Source organism: Haliotis cracherodii, unplaced genomic scaffold (genome assembly GCF_022045235.1).
Source record: "Haliotis cracherodii isolate W230 unplaced genomic scaffold, xgHalCrac1.p SCAF_3, whole genome shotgun sequence".
In the NCBI taxonomy this organism is placed as follows: domain Eukaryota; kingdom Metazoa; phylum Mollusca; class Gastropoda; order Lepetellida; family Haliotidae; genus Haliotis; species Haliotis cracherodii.
In genome coordinates, this window is record NW_027266286.1 from 45,368,736 (window position 1) to 45,393,083 (window position 24,348).

At 42.1% G+C, this 24,348-nt stretch overlaps 1 protein-coding gene across 1 annotated transcript in view; it reads right to left on the reverse strand.

Annotated features, from left to right (window-relative positions):
- The window catches only part of LOC139474935 (adhesion G protein-coupled receptor B1-like), a 35,463-nt gene that overhangs the window by 1,546 nt on the left and 9,569 nt on the right, over positions 1-24,348 (reverse strand). Inside the window, exons 3-30 of the mRNA XM_071258128.1 lie at positions 24,006-24,062; positions 23,769-23,897; positions 22,464-22,523; positions 22,227-22,355; positions 20,406-20,642; positions 19,772-19,987; positions 18,523-18,657; positions 16,176-16,274; positions 15,242-15,336; positions 14,581-14,769; positions 13,583-13,657; positions 13,133-13,241; positions 12,592-12,699; positions 10,428-10,494; positions 9,603-9,723; positions 9,130-9,176; positions 8,300-8,411; positions 7,485-7,588; positions 6,862-6,964; positions 6,317-6,467; positions 5,889-5,958; positions 5,595-5,661; positions 5,126-5,211; positions 3,216-3,342; positions 2,254-2,295; positions 1,557-1,646; positions 1,412-1,448; positions 343-533 (exon numbers count right to left, since the gene is read on the reverse strand). Of these exons, the coding sequence (XP_071114229.1) occupies positions 343-533; positions 1,412-1,448; positions 1,557-1,646; positions 2,254-2,295; positions 3,216-3,342; positions 5,126-5,211; positions 5,595-5,661; positions 5,889-5,958; positions 6,317-6,467; positions 6,862-6,964; positions 7,485-7,588; positions 8,300-8,411; positions 9,130-9,176; positions 9,603-9,723; positions 10,428-10,494; positions 12,592-12,699; positions 13,133-13,241; positions 13,583-13,657; positions 14,581-14,769; positions 15,242-15,336; positions 16,176-16,274; positions 18,523-18,657; positions 19,772-19,987; positions 20,406-20,642; positions 22,227-22,355; positions 22,464-22,523; positions 23,769-23,897; positions 24,006-24,062 (3,053 nt within the window). The remainder of the gene's footprint in view (positions 1-342; positions 534-1,411; positions 1,449-1,556; positions 1,647-2,253; positions 2,296-3,215; positions 3,343-5,125; positions 5,212-5,594; positions 5,662-5,888; positions 5,959-6,316; positions 6,468-6,861; positions 6,965-7,484; positions 7,589-8,299; positions 8,412-9,129; positions 9,177-9,602; positions 9,724-10,427; positions 10,495-12,591; positions 12,700-13,132; positions 13,242-13,582; positions 13,658-14,580; positions 14,770-15,241; positions 15,337-16,175; positions 16,275-18,522; positions 18,658-19,771; positions 19,988-20,405; positions 20,643-22,226; positions 22,356-22,463; positions 22,524-23,768; positions 23,898-24,005; positions 24,063-24,348) is intronic.

The following is a 24,348-nucleotide window of genomic DNA, read 5'->3' on the forward strand; positions in this document are numbered from 1 at the left end:
ATTGTCTCAGACATTTACCACTTTGCTGAAACCTACGAGCACGAGTATGGTGCTGACACACTTCCAAGCATAATCGGGGCGAAACGAGAGTAGACCACATAACCATAGGTTTCTGGCGCGCCAAAGGGACGAAACTCTGCACAGCGAATTGCGGCGCCTTGGGCGACTGGGCCAAACGTGACGCCAGACTCGATGAGAATAGGTCGTCAGCAACTGATCGTAAGAGGCGACCTAATGGATCGGGTGGTCCGTCTCGGTTACTTGCGTGTCATAATAACCTGGCGTGAATCATTCCTCTCAATATTGTTTACAGCAGTCAAACAACAAACAAACAATACAAACCTGACTCGGCATCATCTGCTCCTCCAGTCGCACCTGGGGGCGCGGCAGGTACGCCCTGTTGTTGTATGCAGCTTTCTGCCAGGCGTCGTTGTCTTGCGACATCTTCTTCAACCTCAGTGCCGACGCCTTGTCAGACTGGTCGTCGGAGTAGGAGTCGGAGTCGGAGACGGAGTCGTAGTCGGTAGGAATCTCTGGCAAACATTCAAACATTGAACATCTATACTGATGACATATCATAAGCGAACGGAAATAAAATAAAACGTCGTTGCGTCGAACTACATCATATTGAAATATCGTTGAAGGCGATATCACTTTATTCTCCCGGAAGAAACCTGACCGTTACTATTTCGTAATATTGGCACTCCGCTTGTCTCGAATTATGGATTTCCCAGACAAATATTCGATTGTCCATCTAGCTTAGTGGGGTGTCACTGTGTAACTGGAGAACGATTACCAATCCATCCATCTCTTTATGTCCGTAGGGGCGGTGGGTTAGCCTAGTGGTTAAATCGTTCGCTCGTCACTCCGAAGACCCGGGTTCGATTCCCGACATGGGTACAATGTGTGAAGCCCATTTCTGGTGTCCCCCGCTGTGATATTGCTGGAATAGTGCTAAAAGCGGCGTAAAACCGTAATCACTCACTCACTCACTCACTTGTTGGCAGTTTTAGCTGAGTGTCTATTTGATAGCTTAAGCGTTACTGGATATTTTATACACAATACATAATACTATGTTTTTATCAGGTAAGGTGAGGTGAAATTCGGCTTAACGTCGCGTCCAAGATTATTGCGCTTATATAGCGACGCGTATACAGTATACTGACTCCGAGCCGACCATTCCCTGTCTTAGTCCCTTTATGCCGAGCGCCAGAAAGGGTAACAAGTACCATCTTTTAACGTCTTTTAGTATGTTTCGGCCTGGGATCGAACCCCGGACCTTCCGCTCTCCACTATACCACGCAGGCGGCCATCTTTTATCAGATCACAACGATAGACATGTATTTGAATGGCTTGAAAAAAACATACATTCTGTTCCCAAATTCTTGAGAAAAACTGTGATTCCAATTACCTGTCATTTCCTTTTGATTCTTCGGTTTTTCTTCATACTGGAGAAAACAAAAAAATCAAAATATGAGTGCCAGTCTGTATCGATTGGTCAACAATGTTCACCAAAATAAAACTATTAAGAAATTGTTTTAAGTTGCATGGCCTACCTTCCAATTATTCCGTGAATCAGGTAGCGATTTTGATGTTGTTTTATTGGTTTCATAGCGAGCTTTCGCCTTTCGCACCCCGTCGATTATCTGAAAAAACACAAGTACGTCATACATCATACCCTCATCCTTGTCATTTCTTTAATACATTTCCGTATTCTCTTAAGAGCATCCTACCAGAAAAAGTGCGTTTTTTGACCCCCACGTTGAATAGTATTGTGTTACATCAAGGCGTGTTGGCCTAATGAGAATGAAGGGTTTAAACACCCTCGTTTATCCACACTATTATCTACATTCTATTATAATAAATTTTGAACCCATTTGTCACCGACACCGCCTCCGTGGCCTAGTGGGTCTGTCCGGAGAGTAGAAGTCGAGGGTTCGATCACTGGCCGCGTCATACCAAAAAAGATGGTATTTATTACATACACACACACAGGCTCGCACGCACGCACGCACGCACGCACGCACGCACGCACGCACGCACACACACACACAAACACTCGAATGACACACACACACGATGCGAATGGCACAATGCTAAAAATATCCATCCAAGATCAATTTGGTCAAACCACTAGTATGATCTATGACTCAAACTAGCCACCAGTAAAACATAGAACGTCCTGATTCACGTTAGAAGATTGTAATTATGCCAAAAATATATGTTCCAAATCTTCTTAATAATTATACTTACTGCTCTGTTGAAAAGGCAGTGCATTATGAAAATCAGGAATCCCTGAAAAATATATTCATTTTAACCATAAGTATAACTATTTTTAACCTTAAAAGGGTGCCAAACTTAGGCACGTCAACATTCAATTCACCATTTAAACGTTAACCCTATATTCAAAGATATTCACTGCAAAGGCAGTTCGTGAACACTTGAACTCACAGGTTAAATTAATTATGATCTTTTTCTTTTTTATCGTAAAGTGATGTTAGAAACAGAAACCTTAAAACTATTCTCTTATTAAAGCTTTAATGTGTACTGGCGTTTTATTATCAATTGGCTCGTCCCAGACTGTGATGTGATAGTAACGAACAATGTGAATAGCGAAAAACGCTATGGAAAAGAACCTTCAAAGTTTGACATTGTTATGAAATACTGAAAAAGACACTCTCGTCTTCTCGCATTTTCATGACTTCGACCTGGAAATCAGAAATCGTGTGCAAACAGTGAGAGAAAGTCTTTCGTTCTCGATCTCGCGATCTCGCATTCACGTGTATTTTTCACGTTTGCTGAAAATTCGAGAAAGCGAGAATATGACATTTGGATATGATGTAAAATCTTTAAAGTTTACATTTTTTGCATATTTAGTGTCTCCAAAGGTGGAAATCACGAAAACGCAAGCATGCCGTTTACAGTATTCCAAATCATACATTGTTTGTCATCTTTCAGCACTGTCGCGTCCTGACGTAACTGGACATCAATTGTTTCGACATATGTTTAAGGCACTTTATTGTCCCGCCGGAACTGTATTAGGATTAAGGTGCAAAACTATTACGACTTTTGTCTCGAACTTCGAGAATATCGTCACTTACAACCTTGTATACCATGTGTGAGAATAACACGAAGAAAATATATTTTGAATTTTGTATAACATAATACATATGCATAAAGATCTCAAACTGTTCCTATGAACCGATGGCCACTACCTGCAAGGAATTGAAGCTGGCAAAGAGATACTGGAAGATAACGGTGTAGTTGTTGATGGCCAGAACACCACACACCCACGCAACACCGAGAACTGGCATCAGAACACACAGACTTCGAACCGTTGTCCTGAAAGAGGGGTAACGGGATCTTATGAAAGTTAGTCACGTGATATGGGAAGCCATGTTGTCCATAACGGTTCAACAGGGGTTCAAAAATTCCATTGCCCAAAGTCCGGGGCAAATGAATTTTCAATTTTCAAATTGGCAAATTTGCTATACATTTTTGTCTGTCGGCAAGTGGATATTTTGGGTGTGTACATATCCGTACTGAAGTACACAAATTGGTCCTCTTATGAACCTTTTTGTTTGTAAAGAGAGTTCATTGTATCTATCTGGCATGCTGTGTTTATTCTGTTTCATTAAATATTCAAAACTACATTCAATAGTGGTTACATAACTTTCAGCGAAATCAATGTGGTGCTGATTGACACCTTGAAACGAAAGTTAGTTATCGGGGAATTGGCAAGTATATTGTCATACTGTGTCTAGTAATAAGTCATGGATCTTGTTATTTGACTATTCCATGTCAACATATTGTTTTCGCGATCAAAATAGCAACTCAGTGTTAGGCACCACTAGTAACAATCGTGAAATCTCCATTACTCATGGAGTTCGTTATAAGCACAATGTGTCATCGTTTGAACGAAAACAGGACTCGCTGCGGAATGTCACGGCTACTTTTTGTAAGCAACTTTATATAACGTGTTCAAACTATTTATTTGTTTGTTTGTTGTCTCACACCGCACTCAGCAATATTCCAGTTATATGACGGTGGTCTGTCAGTAATCGAGTCTGGACCTGACAATCCAGAGATTGACATCATAAGCATCGATCAAGATAAATGGGATACGATGACATCCATCAACCAATTCAGTGAGCCCGACCACCCGATCCCGTTAGTCGACTCCTACGACAAGCATTAGTTGCTGAAGACCTATACTATTTAGGATCTTCAAGGGGCTTGTTTATAAAAAGTTCTTGAATGTTTGTACTCGGGTAGAAAATTCCCTACTCTTTTGGAAACCCGTGAAGATCCGACTAGAATAGGTAATCAGCAACCCATGCTTGCCGTAGAAGGCGACAATGCTTGTCGTGAGAGGCGACTAACGGGATGGGGTGGTGAGGCTTGCTGACCTGGTTGATGCAAGTCATCGTATCCAAATTGCGTGGATTGATGCCAATGATGCCATGATCACTGGATTGTCAGATCCAGACTCGATTATGTACAGACCGTCATATAACTGGGATATTGCTCAGTGCGGCGTTAAACAACAAACAGACAAACTTGTTTGGGCGATCTCTTTTGAACCGACCGAGGTCATCTTTTGTTGTTAACAGATTTTTATATAGTCCAAATATATTATTAATGTATAACTATTTACAGTCACGATATGTCTGAAAGATCGCCGATGTGACTTTATATGTTTAACTCACTCACTCATCTGCATAAAGGTTCATAATTCATAACAGGAAGTGACGTAAAACACATATTTCATAGGCATCATACATGAAAATGGCGATGCCGCTATAACAGAGTTGTCCCCCTTTGGTCAAACATGGCGGATGGGCTGTTTGATGTATTGTAAAAGATATGTCAACAATGTGGAACAAAACCCAGTATCAGGTCACTAAATGTGTGACTATATGATCGATAATAAATCAACTCTCGCAATAATATTGCGTTGAACTGACAAAGCCGTTGTGCGCCACTCATATAACACGACAAATATCCTCCATTTATGCCATATCTATGGGAGACGATTGCAGTTAACAAGATCAGGTAAAACTATGGAAGGAGCTTTCGAGCATAAGAACCTTAAATCAGAAGTAATTAAAACATGGTCACTCACGTAGCCCTTTCTCTCCTTCTCTTAGTAACCATCAACTTTGTTGAACACAGAGCGCGTAGGATGATTATGATTATCACGGAGTTAGCCTATATAAAGGAACAATGACAACAATAACAATAATAATAATCATGATGATGATGATGAAGAAGAAAATAATGATGATGGTGAGCTGTTGATGAACCTAACCAGCCTGACTGAGCCAGGATCACCTAAACCCTCTTTGCGGCATTTATTTATTTTAATCTGTATAATGATAGTGGTGATGACGACGACGATGACAATGATGACGATGATGATGATGATGATGATGATGTGACATATGATGAATTGATAAGCTTCAAGCATGCATGTCATCTATGAACAGAGCAATCGACCTGGATAATAATAGCTTCATATCATTCTTAAGTCATTTAAGGTATTTACGTTGTATTTGTCTCATTCAGGTTCATATGTTTGAAGTTTTCCTTACAAGTACGACAAAGAGAACTGGTCCAACGAAGGCATAGAGCACACCGTCTGTCACAGTCAACCAGCAGCTGAAACAGCAACACTGCCAATAACAACTGTTTCTAAAATTACATCATTTAACATAAAACAAATAGTTTGTCGTCCTCAAAGTAGACATTCATTTTGGTTTCCTTACAAAACAGTAGATGACGAACTTATTCTATTTATTAATGTCAATACTCAGTACTCGTGCATCAAAGTCATAGTTTGTTATTATTGACGGTTGTCTGTAATGATAATAACGTGTCAAACTCACAACTGGTCATTCCCGTATCCCTCAAGCCTGGTGACCCCCAGGGTAATACCCACTATAACTGCTGGCACACCTGTTGGGGCAGGTTGAGAAGGTTGTATAACATAAACATATAGTATAACTGATTTGACAATTAAACAAATATGTTCCGACATGGTATTTCCGTTTCAAAAACTGTTACCAACTCAAATACTTTGAGATTTTTTATAATTTATGATATTCTATATACATATATATGTATATTAAGCATAACGATTAGCCTAAGTTACGGTGGCGCATTATGGTGAGAATAAGTCACCGCCGAAATGTCGTCTTGGCCTACATATCAGAACGGTAACGCCTTGTATCATTAGGGATGTCCAGACAAGCAGTATACTGTAATAATGTAAAAATGTACTGTAAAGATCCATGGCTTGATGGTTCATGCTTACCCCAGGCTAGAGGCAGCACGATCTTCAGCTTGGAAGGCTCCCTGAAGACATGCACCACCTGAACGGCGATGTCGACCCCCTGGGCAAACATGAGGGAGAAGGCTGCCAGGAAGAAGTAGTGCAACATGGCCGCCACGGCTGTACACGCGGCCTGGAAACAAGGAGGAAGGAAAATAATGACCATGTAATTGTGATCAATAGCATTTAAATTCCATACGTTAAAAAATGTTAATATGGCGTTCCTTGTAATGAGACGGGGGAAAAAGTGTGACCTTGGCTCATACTAAATCTCGCAGTGTATTCATACACAGTATCGGAAGTTCGTTTAAGGAGTGAAGCATATGTATCAACCTATTTTAGGTACAGACATTGACTTATCATGCTTTGTTTCTACATCGAATTCACTTGGAACAAGCACTTCTATCATCGTGTAGAATGCTCATAAAAGGTTCGCAAAATACAATATAATTATAGTGTTATTTATATCTATTCCCTGACAGGTATTTTTCCAAAGCCATATCTTTTTAACACTGCATCTCCGTCACCTTGTTCTCCGTCCGCTCCACGCCAGCCAGGAAGACGCTGTAGGCGCAGGTCAACGCCACGCAAAGGTTCATCAGGATGACGGACTTGGAGGAACGGACATAGCTGCATAGAGTAAATGATGAGTGTGTGAGTGTGGTTTTATGCCGTTTATTGAAATATTGATATTCGGCGGGGTACGACACGTACATTGTAGGTGGAGAACGTGTGGAGTATCGAGCTCCTTGATCATCGTGACGAGGGGATCCTTTAGCAAATGGGCTACCACATTCAGAATATAGTGAGTGAGTGAGTGAGTGAGTGAGTGAGTGAGTGAGTGAGTGCCGCATTCAGCATTATTACACTCTCATTGGTACATCAAGCAAACTTAGTATCAGACTGAATGAGTATTTTTTAAAGAACAAAAATGATACATAATATATAAACTTCCAAGATTCCTCGTCACAATTGTATACCAAATGCTTAAAATATCCTGTCTTGCAACATTACAATTACAATATTGCTTTTTATGACAACAGAATAGTGACAGCTCCTGTCTGAAAGCATCATCAGTTGTCAGTGTAGTATCACTTATAGCATGGATGTTTTCATACACTGGCAGTAAAGTAAACACAGCGCCCCCTACCTCCACAAACACACGTGTGTCAGCACTGTCACCACACAGCCGAGGATAGACAGGGAACAGCCCACTATGGAGATGATCTTCAGTACATTCAGGTCTTCCTCAGGCTGGAAAGATAAACACCAAGTTCATGTTCCTGATAATATTATGCTAATGTGACATCGTTCCGAAACTTTTTCTTGTATGTACGTTACACCGACAGGCAAATCCGCGTGCAAACTGTATCAACATTTTGTGATCTTGTATTTTCTGTCTAACACACTGTCTATCGTGCTGTCTAGCATGCTGTCTAACATACTGCCTATCATGTTCATGCCTCGGTGTCAAAGATTATGGCGTTGCTCACGAAATGCTCTGTCTTGATGAGGATGGCCATATTACTGTTGAGACTTTTATTGAGGCTCTTTGTTCAGCAGAACGAGGCTGTATTTTATTTACACAAAATTAAGACCTTGTCCAGGTTTACCACAGAAAAAACCCAAAACAAAACACCAACCCACCCCGAAAAATCAAATGACCCGCCCTTGATTCTAATGTCCCTTTATTTCTCTATGGTAAACCCGGACAAACAGGGTTTCATTGTGCTTATCCTTTCGCGAACACCTGGTGTCATCAATGATTTTCAGAGATCCATTCCTATGATTTTCAACACTGATTATTCTCTGGGTTTGACGTTTCATTGTTTATATTCAAATGCTGATGAACTATGCATAATTACATGCGTGTAATGGAAGCATAATCCATTAACTGAACAGCACATGAACCTCAGCTGTACTTTGTCAAGGGGTGAGAATAACAACTTAATTAAAAGCTTGTACCACAGTCCTGCCTGGGCTCATCAGAATGGCGAAGTTGGTGAGGTGGTTGCAGTCACATCTTGTGAAGGACTCGTTAACTTCAGTGCTTGTGCATCCGTCAGTCAACCAGGAACTGAAACAAAAAGATTGTGTGTCTGTGGGGAAATCTACTGTTTGTTTGTTGCTTAACGCCGCACTCAGCAATATTCCAGCTATATGACGGCGGTCTGTAAATAATCGAGTCTGACCAGACAATCCAGTGATAGACATCATGAGCATCGATCCACGCAATTGGATACGATGACGTCAAACCAAGTCAACGAGCCTGACCACCTGATTCCGTTACTCGCCTCTTTTGACAAACATAGTCGCCTCTTATGACCAGCATGGGTTGTTGAAGACCTATTCTAAGACCTATTCTAACCCCGGGTCCCGTTAGACGCCTTTTACGACAAGCATGGGTTGCTGAAAACCTGAAAACTACTGGTTCATATTAATGTCAACGCGTTTCATGATGCAAATTATTCTGATAATGCCCAGTAACCTCATGTGTAGCATAGGAAGTCGATTATGACAGAACTATAGGCTGCACAGGAGTTCGAATATCGATAGGTGTACTTCTTACTCTTTAAACGATTGTCGTTTTTTGTCAAAGCAGAAAACAGTTTGTGGATTACATCTCGCTACATGCTGTTTTTTGGAGCATGGTGGCGTAAAATCAAGTAGGTCACGCATACTAACCACCACCACCATCATCATCGGTTGGCTCTTACGACGATCATAGGGTACTGAGAATCGTCTTTGAACCCCCGCTAATGGAGGTTTCGAGACGTTACAAAAAATACATTTACCCTTTATCAAAATCCCAGTATCCACAGGCTGGTTCTGAGTAGTTCGTCTGAAATAGTATTATACATTGTGGATGAGGACACTAATGTGTAAATTATAATATTTAAGTTGTCTGGCTTGAAACACACACAGTTAGAAACATCCAACATTCTGTCATATCGCTTTGCTTAAAATAAAACTCCCGTACCGGTGGCCAGGAGGTTTAAAGCACTTTAATTTAGCTGTGCAGTTCGAATCCATAATTATCCCTGACTATGATTCTTCATTTAACAGCACATTCTCGTGACCGTGGGTCTCATCATAGTAGTGAACGTCTGTAGTGTGCTTTACCTTTGGGATTCCAGCCCACGGTAAGCTTACACGCCATGGTAAAGCAGAAATACTATGTATTCAAAACGGCTTGAAACCCATGTCACTCACTCACTCACTCACTCAGCAAAACTGCGGCTTTGTGAAGCCTTGCCACAACAATTACCTCTACAATGTGGAAGTTAAGGGATACGTTCATATTTAGATCCGAGAAGTCGTCGCCATCAATTTCGACAGCAAGGGCCAGTATACGAGAATTGACATTTTTGTCGTTGGCGACGTCTCCTCTGAAAACAGACCATTAAATGTGACGCAGAATGAAAACCATTCCCATAACGAAGACCACTATTGAAGGGTGTCGATTTTTTTATCTTTCAAGAAATTACTATTTAGTTTTCAGAAATTGTTTCCTTATATATGATATTTAGGACCAAGTTTTAATACGTAAAGTTATTTTGAGGTACAATATCGGGACATTCCTTATGAATAATATGATTAGTGGTGTCCGAACATTTGAAAGATAAGAATAATAAGGCATATTCATACTGCATGGTCATAGCTTTCCTGCGCGGAGAGGGGAGGGTCGGTAGTTCCACCCCCGGCCCCGCCATACCAACAGACGTTAAAAGGTACATGTTGTCACCCTGCCTTGTACTCGGCATTAAGGGATAAAACAAGGACTGATCGGCTTGAAGTAAGTATAATATCTCCGAGTGGGGTATCAATGATAAACTACGGCATGCTATCTCACTGGGCTTGCAATATACAGCCGACATTAGTCCGGACTAGTACAGGCAGCGACACACACACGAGCATGCACGAAGCCATATAAGTGAAACAACCTTGAAAGCGACGTTAAACGCCATTTCACCAGACCACCTCATAGCGTTACACAAAGGATCAGTGTACAGCATTGCCGACCCTTGGAAGTATAGCGAAGCTGTCTGTTAAACACTACAATATTTGTACTCAAAATACCATCTTTTCTAACCTGGAGTTATTGGGCGGTAGGAACTCTGTCATTGTTCTGTAATACGCTGCCACGTATGTTATCTTTTCTGAAAGACAAATAAAACCAGTCTTCATCCATGAAATAAATGAAATAGGTGTATAAATTGAATGCAAAGAAATCAGTGCAACACCAGCTGCTAACATTAAAGGTGGCACGAGATATCATCAATACGTCATGGACTCGTATGCGCTACATGTACTTGTCGCCACCACCCCAGGATACGGCCGCTATGTATTATAAGCGACGCGTGTCTATTTTAAGTATGCGAAACCATTTTGATGACGTCACGCTTGACTTCCGGAATGAACAGATCTGAGTGATTTCTCCATTACGTAAAGAAATGAGCCATGTGTTAACTCACGGAAGTCAAGTGGGTCCTACTCAGTGCATGTATTTTGTGCCTGGTATTAAAAGAGAGGCCACAAAGTAAGGCACTTGTTACACGAGAAATATTACTGATGCAATCTCAGCGCTCACTGGTCTGAACCCTCGGTGAAACTAGGCCGTCGCTTCATTCACTCGCAGAAGACAGCGACTCAACAGAAAAGCGATTGTTTCTATACACGGATGAGGAACTGGTGTGAATTAAAAAGATTTTATGTTATTTTATTGTCATAATATACGCCGCGAGTTTTCGTCAAATGATAGACAGTTTAGATATCAAAATAAATACTGGTTATCACGCGGGGGTGTTTTGGGGTGGTAAATATCCTGTATTAGGAATAACCGCTATGTATGTAACCCGCTAACAGGATATTTCACATTCAAAAACAAACAAAACGTGATAACTTCTTTATCATATAACGTCAATCTTAAATTAAATAATCAATATGAGTATTTTCATCGCTCACAGACGGTATTTAAACATTGTAAGTTTTCCTGGAATTTGCGCATCAATATTTTACGTCATGATGCCAGTGATTAGTGGAAAACTTGTTTTTTCGACAGTGGCGCGACTACTACACAGACAAAAAGCCAATTGCCTACAGATAACTTTTCATCTTTTTCAGTGATTGCCTTTCGCGGCAATTCATCAGTCCACCCGCTGAAGTAAATGTCTTTTATCAAAGGAAACCCACTCTAGTCAATGGAGTGACGTTTGTTCAGATTTTTCCTGGCCTGTCATAACGTTTCGTAACTTGATCACAGAATGCAATAAGATATCCCACAAAGCATCTGAACGAAACAAGGTAAATTTCGGACATATTTCGGACATTTTTTTTTTAATTTGTGACCCGACCGCCTAAATGTCTTCGCAATTTATATCCCCAAAGTTGTCTACACTTGTTTATGTGTTTGTTTCTGGCTTATCGCCGCATTCAGCAATATTCCAGCTATATGACGGCGGTTTGTAAATAACCGAGTCTGGACCAGACAATCCTGTGATTGACATCGTGGCATTATTAGCATCGATCTACGCAATTGTGATACGATTACACGCATCAGCCAAGTCAGCGAGCCTGGCCACCCGATCCCGTTCGTCGCCTCTTACGACAAGCATAGTCGCCTTTTACAGCAAGCATGGGTTGAACAAGACATATTCCAAGCCGGATCTTCACGGGTCCCTACACTTGTGGAAGGGCTTTATAAAACTAGATATTCACCCTACGCCTCTGCCCGTTTAATTATCCCCCGCCCAACAAAGTTGGCGAGGGATATAGAAACGGGCTCCGTCCGTCCGTCACGTTTCGTTTCCGGAGCATAACTCAGAAACCGGTCAATATTTATTTCATGAAACTTTGCAGGTCTGTCAAGTACATGCTCAACTGGTGCATTTTGCTATCTAGATATTTTAGATTTATCTTTTTTTTACGTTTCCATGGCAACAAGATGGACTTAGGTTCTGTGGGGGTAGTGTTCGTTTTCGGAGCCTTATTCATAAACCGTTCAATATTTTTTCATGAAACTTTGCAGGTTTGTCAGGAACATGCTGAACTGGTGACTTTTGATATTTAGAAATTTTAGAAATTTTTGTTTTTTACAATTTCCATGACAAGTTCCACCTCGGTTAAAAAAGGTTAGGGTTTGTTTAGATTTGATTATGTCATAAATTCTACAACAGGGGCGGGGGATATAGCCACGTTAGTGGCAAACTCTTGTTTTATCTTGTCATCAATTAACGACATCCCACTATGTATTTAACCTGAGGCGCGGAAGTTCTCCTTGGGAAGTTTGAGCGAGTCCCCAATCTCCTCCAGGTTCACAAAGGGAAAGATAATATCCTGCCTTGTGATGTTCGCTACCTCCATCACTGAAAAGAATCACAAAACAGTAAGTAAATATATGAAACTATAAAAAATACACATCATTCAGTTATAAACGTTAGGGGTATCAATACGCATCGAACAAGATTTCAGTAACTTCAAATGATTGTCCTTGAATACCTATATTCCTGTAAAAACTTTTTATTTTGAATAGTTCGAATATCTAGGTTTTCTTACAATTTTAATCTCGCCGTAAAACTCAAGCTGGTCCGAATGCTTAATGTTGGACATTGACATGTCCATACTATCACACATTTTTCAAAGCTACTTGTGTGTGTACTGTCTTATTAAGTTGTTATTTTTGTTAAAATGCCATGTGACAGGAATACAATTATACGCGCGCCCTTAAGGCACTGATATTCTAATACCGTGTCACACATTGTTTTTACTTAAAGGGCCCAGTAACTCTCTCTGGCTTACCCAAAGTTGAGCTATTGACACTCAAAGGTTTGTTGACTGCCTGTGATTTAGCAGCCGCCAAGCCGAAGGATGTGACGGATTTCATCAGTGACGACATCTTTTTTTCATCCTTGATTAAAAACAAATATTTTTAAACATGACGAAAAACATAATCTTTAATAAACGCCTTTTCTGGAAAATGGTTCCAAAGCTATTTAATAAAACACATTCCAAAAGTTTAATATTCTATGGAATGGGGATGTATTTAGCAGGACATTGGTAATTCCATTGGCATCAGTATTGACCGAATGACTCTTGACGACGTTAAAAGCAGACCCTCAATACTAGAGAGTTGGCAGTACACATGCAGCACATATAGCATTGATAATCATTGCTAGTCTTAATCGAATCTGCTCATACCTCTTCGGTGCTATGTTGGAATTACGCATTGAGAAACAGAGTTATACTCACAGTACGCTGAAGCTGCTTCCAGGCTGGCTGACTGGTATTCACAGACAGTATGTTGTCAATCACGTTGATGAAAGTCTAAAAATAAAGGTCAACTACTTGAGCTGTACAGAACATATACACACATGGTTCTAGTTGCAATGTATAAGTAAAATATGTGTATCTATATGTGTCTTGTTTGTTTTTACCTACTTGTGTTTTTTTACAGATGCCTCGTGGTACCCTGAAATCCATCTATCTCCAGGTATAGGTGTGAGGTGAAATGGGGTTTACGTCGCGTTCAAGATTATTACACTTATATAGTGACGTGCATGCACGTGTGTGTGTGTGTGTGTGTGTGTGTGTGTGTGTGTGTGTGTGCTTGTACTAGTCCGGGTTTTATAGTGCTAGCCTACTGAGATACCATGTCACAGTTAAACATGAATACCCCACTCAGACACAGTAAACTGACTCCGAGCCGATCAATCCTTGTTTTAGCCCTTTAATGACGAGCGCCAGACGGTACCATCTTTTAACGTCTTTTGGTATGACGCGGCCGGGGGTCGAGTCCCGGACCTTCTGCTCACAGGACATACGCCCTACCATCAGACCACGGAGGCAGTCCTATAGGTAAAGGCAGATAGATGGTAGTATTTGAACTGATGGTAACTGGTACTTTGATATCAAGATCCATATATTGTTCTACCTGGGTGTCTGTGGGTGTGGGTTTTTCACGATAAATGTTATCGAATTGATAAGTCGGAAAGATTTGAGTGAAGATAGGGGTCAAATTACAAACTTTCTTGCGAAATAAATAATTAAGATTCAGTTGTGGATACTGAATGACATTTCACCCTCGAAGCAAGCCTTATTGGTTGGATACATTGTGTGACTCGTGATATAAATGATATCAATATCTTTACATATTCTTCCGAAATGCTAGCACGTCAATTAAGAGAAGTTGGGAATATTGAATATTTGTCCAACTTCAAAACATTCTGACGTTCTGTGAGCCAAGTCACCTGTGTAGCAGTAGTATCGATAACAATGGTGTTTGACCCTCTCACTGCCGAGACAAGTTCGTCAACGATGTCAATAGATTTGTTCAGATCTCCTGCGGAAGAGTCGTTGTTCTGGGTGGCCTCCTGTAGGTTCTCAAGCACATTCCTGACAGCCTCACTGGACGCAGTTCCCTCAGTGATTGCAGCCACCTGAATGAAACGTTATACAAATTGGTTATTGAAGTAATATAACAGAAATAACAGTGTTTGATTTCGTTGAAAATCAAAGAAGTGAACGTATAAGGTGTATCATAAGATTTACGTTCGCTGCTACACTAACCCTTCCTCTATCAGTGGTGGAAGCTACCTGTACAGCGGAAATACACACATACATACAGACAGAAAATATTCCAGAAAAAAATAAACGTTTGCATAAAAAGACAGATAAAGGAATGCATAAAGACATGTATGCCCAAAACCATTAAGGAATGCATAAAATTGCATTAAGAAAAAAACCGTTGCTTCATTTTCCTCTCCTAACAATAAAGATTGCATGTTTGCAGTCAATGATCGGTGTTACTGTTGTTCGATTTCCTCTGTATTTTTCAAAGAAGAGGTCAGCTATTTAGCATCTCCAGAAACGTTCTCCGCTTCTCAAGCACGGTCTGCTGACGTTACCAACCTCTTCCTCTATCTTCGCTATCTGTTCTCTCACGCAGTTTATGTAGTTTGGTTCTCCCCACTCCCCAGTGACGTCACAGACACGTTTAACTTTACCTTTACCTACGTTGGAAAAGGAGTTGTTCTGTTTATATTGCTTATGTCAATGAACAGAAAGTGAGGTGAGATTAAAGGGGTTAAACGTCGCGTCCAAGATTATTGCACTTATATAGCGACGGTTGTATATGTGTATGGTTGTGTGGCTGCTTGTACTAGTCCGGACTGATGCCGATTTATAGTGCTAGCTCACTGAGATACCATGCCGCAGTTTAATATGGATACCCCACTCAGACACAGTATACTAGCTCCGAGCCGACCAGTCCTTGTTTTAGCCCCTTAATGCCGAGCGCCAGACAGGATAAGAACAAGTACCATCTTTAAAAATCTTTTGGTATGACGCGGCCGGGGGTCGAACCCCGGACCTTCCGCTCTCCATGCGGACGCTCTTCCACTAGACCACGGAGGCGGCCAAAATATACAGAAAGAGTAACACTATTAACTACATATAACAAGATAACAGGGTTGTAGTTCATATGATGCTGAATACTTTGTAGTTTACCTTGCCATATATGAGATCGGATGAAACCGAGGCACAAAGGCTATACGGCGTTTCGTCATTGCTTTTATATAATGTGCTTTTAGATATTTGCAACATGGTTGACTGTCACAATGTGAGACTGTCAACCATAAATTAAAATCTATAACAATCTTCAATGCAAGCAATAATGCCCATCATTTTCAAAATACGCACTTTGTAGACAAGATAATCAGTATTCAAACTAAATCTTCAAATACCTGATGCCCCGGGTAACATTCCCCACAAAAAGGTTGCAGACACTTCAGATAAATTAAATGTACTCTACATGACTGAATCATTAAACGTATACCAAACCCACCTAGAAATCTCCCAGGACACGGCAGCACCATCGTCGTATTACCGACAGTCTGAGGCCACACTGTTCCTCTGGTGTCGGTGGTTCCTGTGCAAACCTTGTCTGGAAGAAGTAAAACAACGTGTCATCATTAACCTACACATGTTGATTGTGACAAATTGCGAGCTGTAATGACCTTGGAAATAACTCTTTGTTGGTTAGGGGCGGTGGGGTTGCCTAGTGGTTAAAGCATTCGTTCCTCCAGGGTTCAATTCACCACATGGGTACATTGTGTGAAGCTTATTTCTGATGTTCTCAGTGATATTGCTGGAATATTGCTAAAAGCGGCGTAAAACCAAACTCACTCTTCGTGGGTTGTTTTCTTATGGTCTCAATGTACAGATATTACCACATTGACATGATGTGTCAAAGCATAATAATAAATAAGCAGTAATTTATATCCTGTCACTAACAAAAATTGGTACTTTACTTCCTCATTCATCTGCTATGCCTTGATATAACTGAAATAATATTAAGAGCTGCATTCAACTCAACTCATCTCAAACAATAAATATATATACGTACATTTAGTTCCTTGTTTTCTGTATTAGTAAAAGCGACAACACCCTTTCCATATTCAAAAGACATCTCTGCCGAAAGTCGATTGTACGATTCCTACTATATCACGAGCCTGTGTTTAATAATCACTATCAAAAGAACAACACAATTAGGGGATGAGGGACGAAAAGAACACAGCGTTCAAACTGTCAGTTTTTGAGAAACGTGTGTTGAACTCAGTGTGGGATAAACAAATCCTGATTCAGGTTTCGGTTCTCCCTCTTGTAAGGCTGGAAAGGTACGAGTAGGTGTCATACGATGTAAACAAATACAACATGGTCGTTGTATATTCAGATATATTGTTGACATCGGGAAACGAATGAGGGCCCTACGTCCTTGTCGTTAATGTATACCACCTGGGCATATGTTTGATTTAACATATGTGTGGAATTTGCGGGTTTGGTCGTTTCGTCAAGAAGCAGGTGTCCCTATGAGAACCGTTTGTGCTGCCCCCTTTCTGATTTGCTTCTTTATGCATATTCCACAGTGATTGGTAAATCAAAACAGGCCTTTGGGAATTTGGCCAAGCTTGACTTAAGCTTAAGCTTCAGGTATGTCGATGATCTGATATCGTTCAGTGTGGTCACATGGCCATTGCCTTCAACTAACGAGGGGCGTTCAATACGTTTTGCAACTTCAATATAAGACCAAGTCGCAGAATATCTTTTGCACTTTTATTTTTCAATATAATCTCCATTTACCTCAATACACTTATTCCATTTGTCCTTCAAGCTTTTAATACCACTTTTATAGAAATCCGCAGATTGGCCCTCTAACCACGCCTCTGTGGCAGCCTTTATGTCGTCGTCATCCTGGAAGCGTCTTCCACGTAGGGCAGATTTCATTTGCCGGAACAGGAAATAGTCACTGGGGGCTAAGTCTGGGCTTTAGGGTGGGTGATTTTAACAGTTCGCATAAAGATTCTAAATGATACCCAAGACTGTGTGACAAGAGGGGTGAATTCAACTTTCCTATGATCAACTTTTCCTTCATGTCGAGCAATATTCAAGTAGATCCAGCCTTTGGTGTCAACATTTCACAACTTTCTAGGAGTCAAAAAGCAGCACATGGCTCGTGCTTAAAAGTTGTTACAGGGTTACAACATGCAAGACCTCAGTAAAACTTTTGCTATGGTAGACCTGTGGTAGACATTTTTAAAAAAAGACGCATCAGTGACAGAATTGATGGCGAAAGCAATTCCCTTTTTTGCACCCATATGTTCCCGCGTGTTTCAGGTGAACATTTGACTTGCCATTGCATCTATTTGTGGCATGTGCCACCTATGGGACACGATACCTTTGGCGAACACGTGATACCATCAACACAATTGTACAACGTACTTAGCTGTTAGGAGATGTTTCTTAGTATTCGATTATTGAGGGGGCACGGGTGGCCCAGTCGTCTAAGGCCCCGCGATTTGCTGAGTTACGTCCTATGGACACGCCAGAAACCTATGATTGTGGGTTCGAATCCCGGTTCACCCCGATTATGTTTCTAGGTTTGTCAGCACCATACCTGTGCTCGTGGGTTTCACCGAAGTGGTAAACGTCCGAGACCTGCATCACTTCGGGCTTTCCTCCCACATTAAGGTGACACGCCGTGATATAACTGGAATACTGTTAAAAGCGGCGTTAACCCCAACTCACTCACTCACTATACGATTATGGAAAGGGGTTTATCGCTGTAGTGATGTCTTGTGTAGCTTTTTTATTGAGGCTTACGGCACACATTGACATGAGCTTATGCTTTTTACCTTCCTGCGTTATCATAACAAGCGTTGCTGTTTCCGTACAGTTGATGACACCACACTTGTAGACAACATCTCCATCGGACGAGTTCATCATCAGAATCTCCATCCCATCCCTCACTCTCACGATCTTCGATGGGTCTGTTTTTAAGAATGGCATATAGATTAATAATAAATCATTTAAAAGTACACAACACGAGATATGTATGCTGACTATTATGACAGTGCGACCTTGGCAACAGATAAGTGTGCATTCCAACTGCATTCTCAGCTCCCCGAGGAGTAAACATACAGCCATGATGAGGAGGAAGATACTTCTTTAGAATTGTCTGGTTTCTGCTGCTGAAGATGGTATGACAATTAGATACAGCTCTACAGATAATGTAAGTAAGTTATGCGATTGTAGTACACGGTACAGTGTCTCGATTGTGCACAATGTTTAAAGCCTTGCTTCTGATACGACGTCTATCTCCTCAAAGGAGCATAGGCGGCCCTCTGGCCCTCTTGTCTGAAACACAGCAATTATCTATGCAGAGTTAGTTTTCTAACGCTTGACAGAAAACTATGACCTGTTTATGCGTTAAGGTTTGTCAGCACCAAGGCCGTGTTAGTGGGTTTTTCCAATTTGTAATCATCTGAAACCTGATATGACTGAAGTTGACTGACAATCAATCAATCAATCAATCAATCAATCAATCAATCAATCAATCCAAACCAAACCAAACCAAACCAAACCAACCAACCAACCAACCAACCAACCAACCAACCATGCAATATCACCACTCAGTGGCTGTACGGGTACTGTGCAGGTGACGGAATAATGGGTTGACCAGGAAGGAAGCGGGATGAGGCAGTATACAAGTACAGTAATATCTCACTTCAGTATCAATACGACCGCCTCTTTGGTCTAGTGGTAGAGCGGAAGGTCCGGGGTTCGATCCCCGGCCGCGTCATACCAGAAGACGTTAAAAGCTGGTACTTGTTGTTACCCCTTCAGGCGCTCGGCATTAAGAGTCTAAAACAAAGACTGGGCGGCTCGCAGTCAGTATACTGTGTCTGATTGGTATTCATGTTAAACTGCGGCATGGTATATCAGTGGGCTAGCACTATCAAACGACATTAGTCCGGACTAGTACAAGCAGCCACACAAACACACACACGTACATGCACGTCGCTATATAAGTGCAATAATTTTGGACGCGACGTTAAACCCCATTTTACCTCACCTCAGTGTCAATACACACGCAACACTAACCTGAGATGTCTTCATCTCCCTGGCACCAGACCAGACTCCCCGGGACCGTCTTCACAGCAGGTGCGTTGTTAACCTGGCAGGTGAAGTTCCTCTGATCCCCTTCCCGCAGGGACAGAGTAGACGGGGACAGCGTCACAGTCGGGGCTTCATACACCAGGATAGAGAAGGGTATCTCCAGAGATGACTCACCCACTGTTGCCTTGCAGCTGTAGTTACCTAGAACAAAAGATTTGTAGGAACTATATATTACTGACTATAGCAGATAAATGCCACAAATAAGAGTTAAACAAGAATTAAGCACTTCTAATCAATCACGTGGGAGGCAGAAATCATATTTGGCAAACGAAAATATATGGCTTTTTAAAGAATTCGTCATATTTCATAGATACATGTCAACGAGGATCTGAAGAGATTTAAACCGACACAAAAATGAAAAAAAGTGAATCCGTACGCTTGCGATATATGTTGATCATCATCAAAATGTTGTTAGATAACAATTATTTACAACTGTTTCCAATAAACGATTGATACAGAATTACTGATTCAGCAGCGAGATGAGAAGCTTACTGAGTTAATAAGCACGATATAGATAACAAAGGAGGTGGATTTGCTCCACGACGTTCGTCTTGCCTACCTCTGTCGCGGCGCAAGATTGGAGTAAATTTCAGCTGAACAGAAAACAACAAATTTTCACGTTCAATTTTGTAGAATATTCTGCGAGATGTTGACATTAAGGTGTTTCCTCTCTGGCAGGTAATGGTGAGATTCCTGGAAGGGTAACTGCTGAAAACACACCCCACCCCTACTGATGTGTTGTCACTGATGTATGTCTCGTCCGTTTGGTTGCACTTCCCTGTGATGTTCACTGAAACTAAATAAATCGAATGATGTTTAACGCCGCAGTTAGCAACAGTCCAGTAAATAATCGGGTGTGGGCCAGACAAAATCTTGAGAAATGACCCATGCCATCGGAACATTAAAACGCAGTCAGCCACGGTTAGTAACTTAAGACCTCTTATGACCTCTCTTTCCCCAGAATCCCCGGAATCCCTGGATATCCCACTGGGTACAGCACTGAGCACTGATGAAAGAAGAGGTGAGGTGAAATGAGGTTAAACGTCGCGTTCACATGTGTGGTGTGTGTGTGTGTGTGTGTGGAGTGTACAATGTGTGTGGAAGTGCTGCTTGGAGAGTGGAGTGTTCACTGTGTGTGGAAGTGTTGCTGGGAGTGTGGAGTGTACACTGTGTGTGGAAGTGTTGTTTGGAGAGTGGAGTGTACACTGTGTGTGGAAGTATTGCTGGAAGAGTGGTGCGTACACTGTGCGGAAGTGTTGCTGAGATAATAAAGTGTACACTGTGTGTGGAAGTGTTGCTGGAAGAGTGGAGTGTACACTGTCTGTGAAAGTGTTGCTGGGAGAGTGGAGAGTACACTGTGTGTGGAAGTATTGCCGGAAGAGTGGAGTGTACACTGTGTGTGGAAGTGTTGCTGGAAGAGTGGAGTGTACACTGTGTGTGGAAGTGTTGCTGGAAGAGTGGAGTGTACACTGTCTGTGAAAGTGTTGCTGGGAGAGTGGAGGGTACACTGTGTGTGGAAGTGCTGCTTGGGAGAGTAGAGTGCACACTGTGTGTGTGGAAGTGTTGCTGGGTGAAAGGAATGTACACTGTGTGTGTAAGTGTTGCTGGGAGAGTGGAATGTACACTGTGTGGAAGTACTGCTGGAAGAGTGGAGTGTACGCTGTGTGGAAGTGTTGCTGGTAGAGTGGAGTGTACACTGTCTGTGGAAGTGTTGCTGGAAAAGTGGAATGTACACTGCATGTGGAAGTGTTGTTGAGAGAATGGAGTGTACACTGCTTGTGGAAGTGTTGCTGGGAGAGTGGAGTGTACACTGCCTGTGGAAGTGTTGCTGGGAGAGTGGAATGTACACTGCATGTGGAAGTGTTGCTGGGAGAGTGGAGAGTACACTGTGTGTGGACGTATTGCTGGGAGAGTGGAGTGTACACCGTGTGGAAGTGTTGCTGGGGAGTGGAGTGTACACTGTGTGGAAGTGTTGCTGGGAGATAGGAGAGTACACTGTGTGTGGAAGTATTGCTGGCAGAATGGAGCGTCCACTGTCTGTGGAAGTGTTGCTGGGGGAGTGGAGCGTACACTGTGTGGAAGTATTTCTGGAAGAGTGGAGTGTACACAGTCTGTGGGAGTGTTGCTGGAAGAGTGGTGCGTACACTGTCTGTGGAAGTTTTGCTGAGAGAAAGGAGTGTACACTGTATGTGGAAGTGTTGCTGGAAGAGTGGAGTGTACACTGTCTGTGGAAGTGTTGCTGGAAGAGTGCTGTGTACACTCTGTATGGAAGTTTTGCTGAGAGAAAGGAGTGTACACTGTGTGCGGAAGTGTGGAAGTTGGCTCCTCTTGTTGAAGCCATTCAGAACAAAACTTGGCTATCTTTTGAATGGGTTCTTACCAGGAGTAACGACCACTGGTGTGACTGCTGTTGTAGTGGCCGTGTTTGCAGAGGAAATCGTTGTGAACTCCGTATCTGTCGTTGAAGGAGCTGTAGTTCCCGTATCTGCAGGCGAGGATGTGGAAGACACTGTTGATTATGATGCATCATACAATGTTAAATTACATGTATGTGGGAACTTTAACCTTTATAGTTCCATTTCTATGTAATTTATATATCATTCAATGGTATATTTACCAGGATCAAGCGTTGTAGTAGACGTTGTCTCCTCCGTGCTCTCAGTGTTCACATCACCACCTAAAACAGTTACTCCACAATAAGAAACGTTTGTTGTCCCTATCTTCTTGAATCAACATACCCAACATTTGTTAATCGTGTCAGATGCATTTGAATGATTATCATGTATACTTGAATCCCGGTGTACATAGAATTGGATGTTTAGTGTTGATCACCGTCGTATACACCCTCTGTGGAATTGTTGCTAGGCGAGTGTACAGTGTGTGTGGAAGTGCTGCTGGGAGTGTGGAATGTACACTGTGTGTGGAAGTGTTGCCGGGCGAGTGTACACTGCTTGTGGAAGTGTTGCTTGGAGAGTGTACACTGCGTGTGGAAGTGTTGCCGGGCGAGTGTACACTGCGTGTGGAAGTGTTGCCGGGCGAGTGTACACTGCGTGTGGAAGTGTTGCTTGGAGAGTGGAGTGTACACTGTGTGTGGAAGTGTTGCTTGGAGAGTGGAGTGTACACTGTGTGGAAGTGTAGCTGGGCGAGTGTACACTGTGTGTGGAAGTGCTGCTGGGAGAGTGGAGTGTACACTGTGTGTGGAAGTACTGCAGGGAAAGTGGAGTGTACACTGTGTGTGGAAGTGTTGCTGGAAGAGTGCCTACTGTGTGTGGAAGTACTGCAGGGAGAGTAAACACTGTGTGTGGAAGTGTTGCTGGGAGAGTGGATTGTACACTGTGTGTGGAAGTGTTGCTGGAAGAGTGCCTACTGTGTGTGGAGGTACTGCAGGGAGAGTGTACACTGTGTGTGGAAGTGTTTTGCTGGGCGAGTGTACACTGTGTGTGGAAGTGTTGCTGGGAGAGTTGAGTGTACACTGTGTGTGGAAGTACTGCAGGGAGAGTGGAGTGTACACTGTGTGTGGAAGTACTGCAGGGAGAGTGGAGTGTACACTGTGTGTTGAAGTGTTGCTGGGAGAGAGGAGTGTACACTGTATGTGGAAGTACTGCAGGGAGAGTGGAGTGTACACTATGTGTGGAAGTGTTGCTGGGAGAGTGGAGTTCACACTGTCTGTGGAAGCGTTGCTGGGAGAGTGGAGTGTACACTGTTTGTGGAAGTACTGCAGGGAGAGTGGAGTGTACACTGTGTGTGGAAGTGTTGCAGGGAGAGTGGAGTGTACACTGTCTGTGGAAGTACTGGGGGGAGACTGTACACTGTGTGTGGAAGTTCTGCGAGGAGAGTGGAGTGTACACTTTGTGTCGAAGTTGGCTCCTCTTGTTGAAGCCATTCAGAACAAAACTTGGCTATCTTTTGAATGGGTTCTTACCAGGAGTAACGGCCACTGGTGTGACTGCTGTTGTAGTGGCCGTGTTTGCAGAGGAAATCGTTGTGAACTCCGTATCTGTCGTTGAAGGAGCTGTAGTTCCCGTATCTGTAGGCGAGGATGTGGAAGACACTGTTGATTATGATGCATCATACAATGTTAAATTACATGTATGCAGGAACCTTACCCTTTATAGTTCCATTTCTATGTAATTTACATATCATTTAACGGTATATTTACCAGGATCTAGCGTTGTAGTAGACGTTGTCTCCGTGCTCTCAGTGTTCACATCACCACCTAAAACAGTTACTCCACAATAAGCAACCTTTGTTGTCCCTATCTTCATGAATCAACATACCCAACATTTGTTAATCGTGTCAGATGCTCAGGAATTGAACGTCAGTTTGGATGGGTTCATTGAAGTGTGAACGTTTTAAAAGAACATTGCAACAATGTTACATTGTCGGTATTTGCCGGCTCTCGGTCACATACTTTTCCCAACTCATACTCAGTTACGCAAAGAAAAATAGTTCTTTGAATATATACAACATAATCTAGAAATATGTCAACATATTTTGATCCT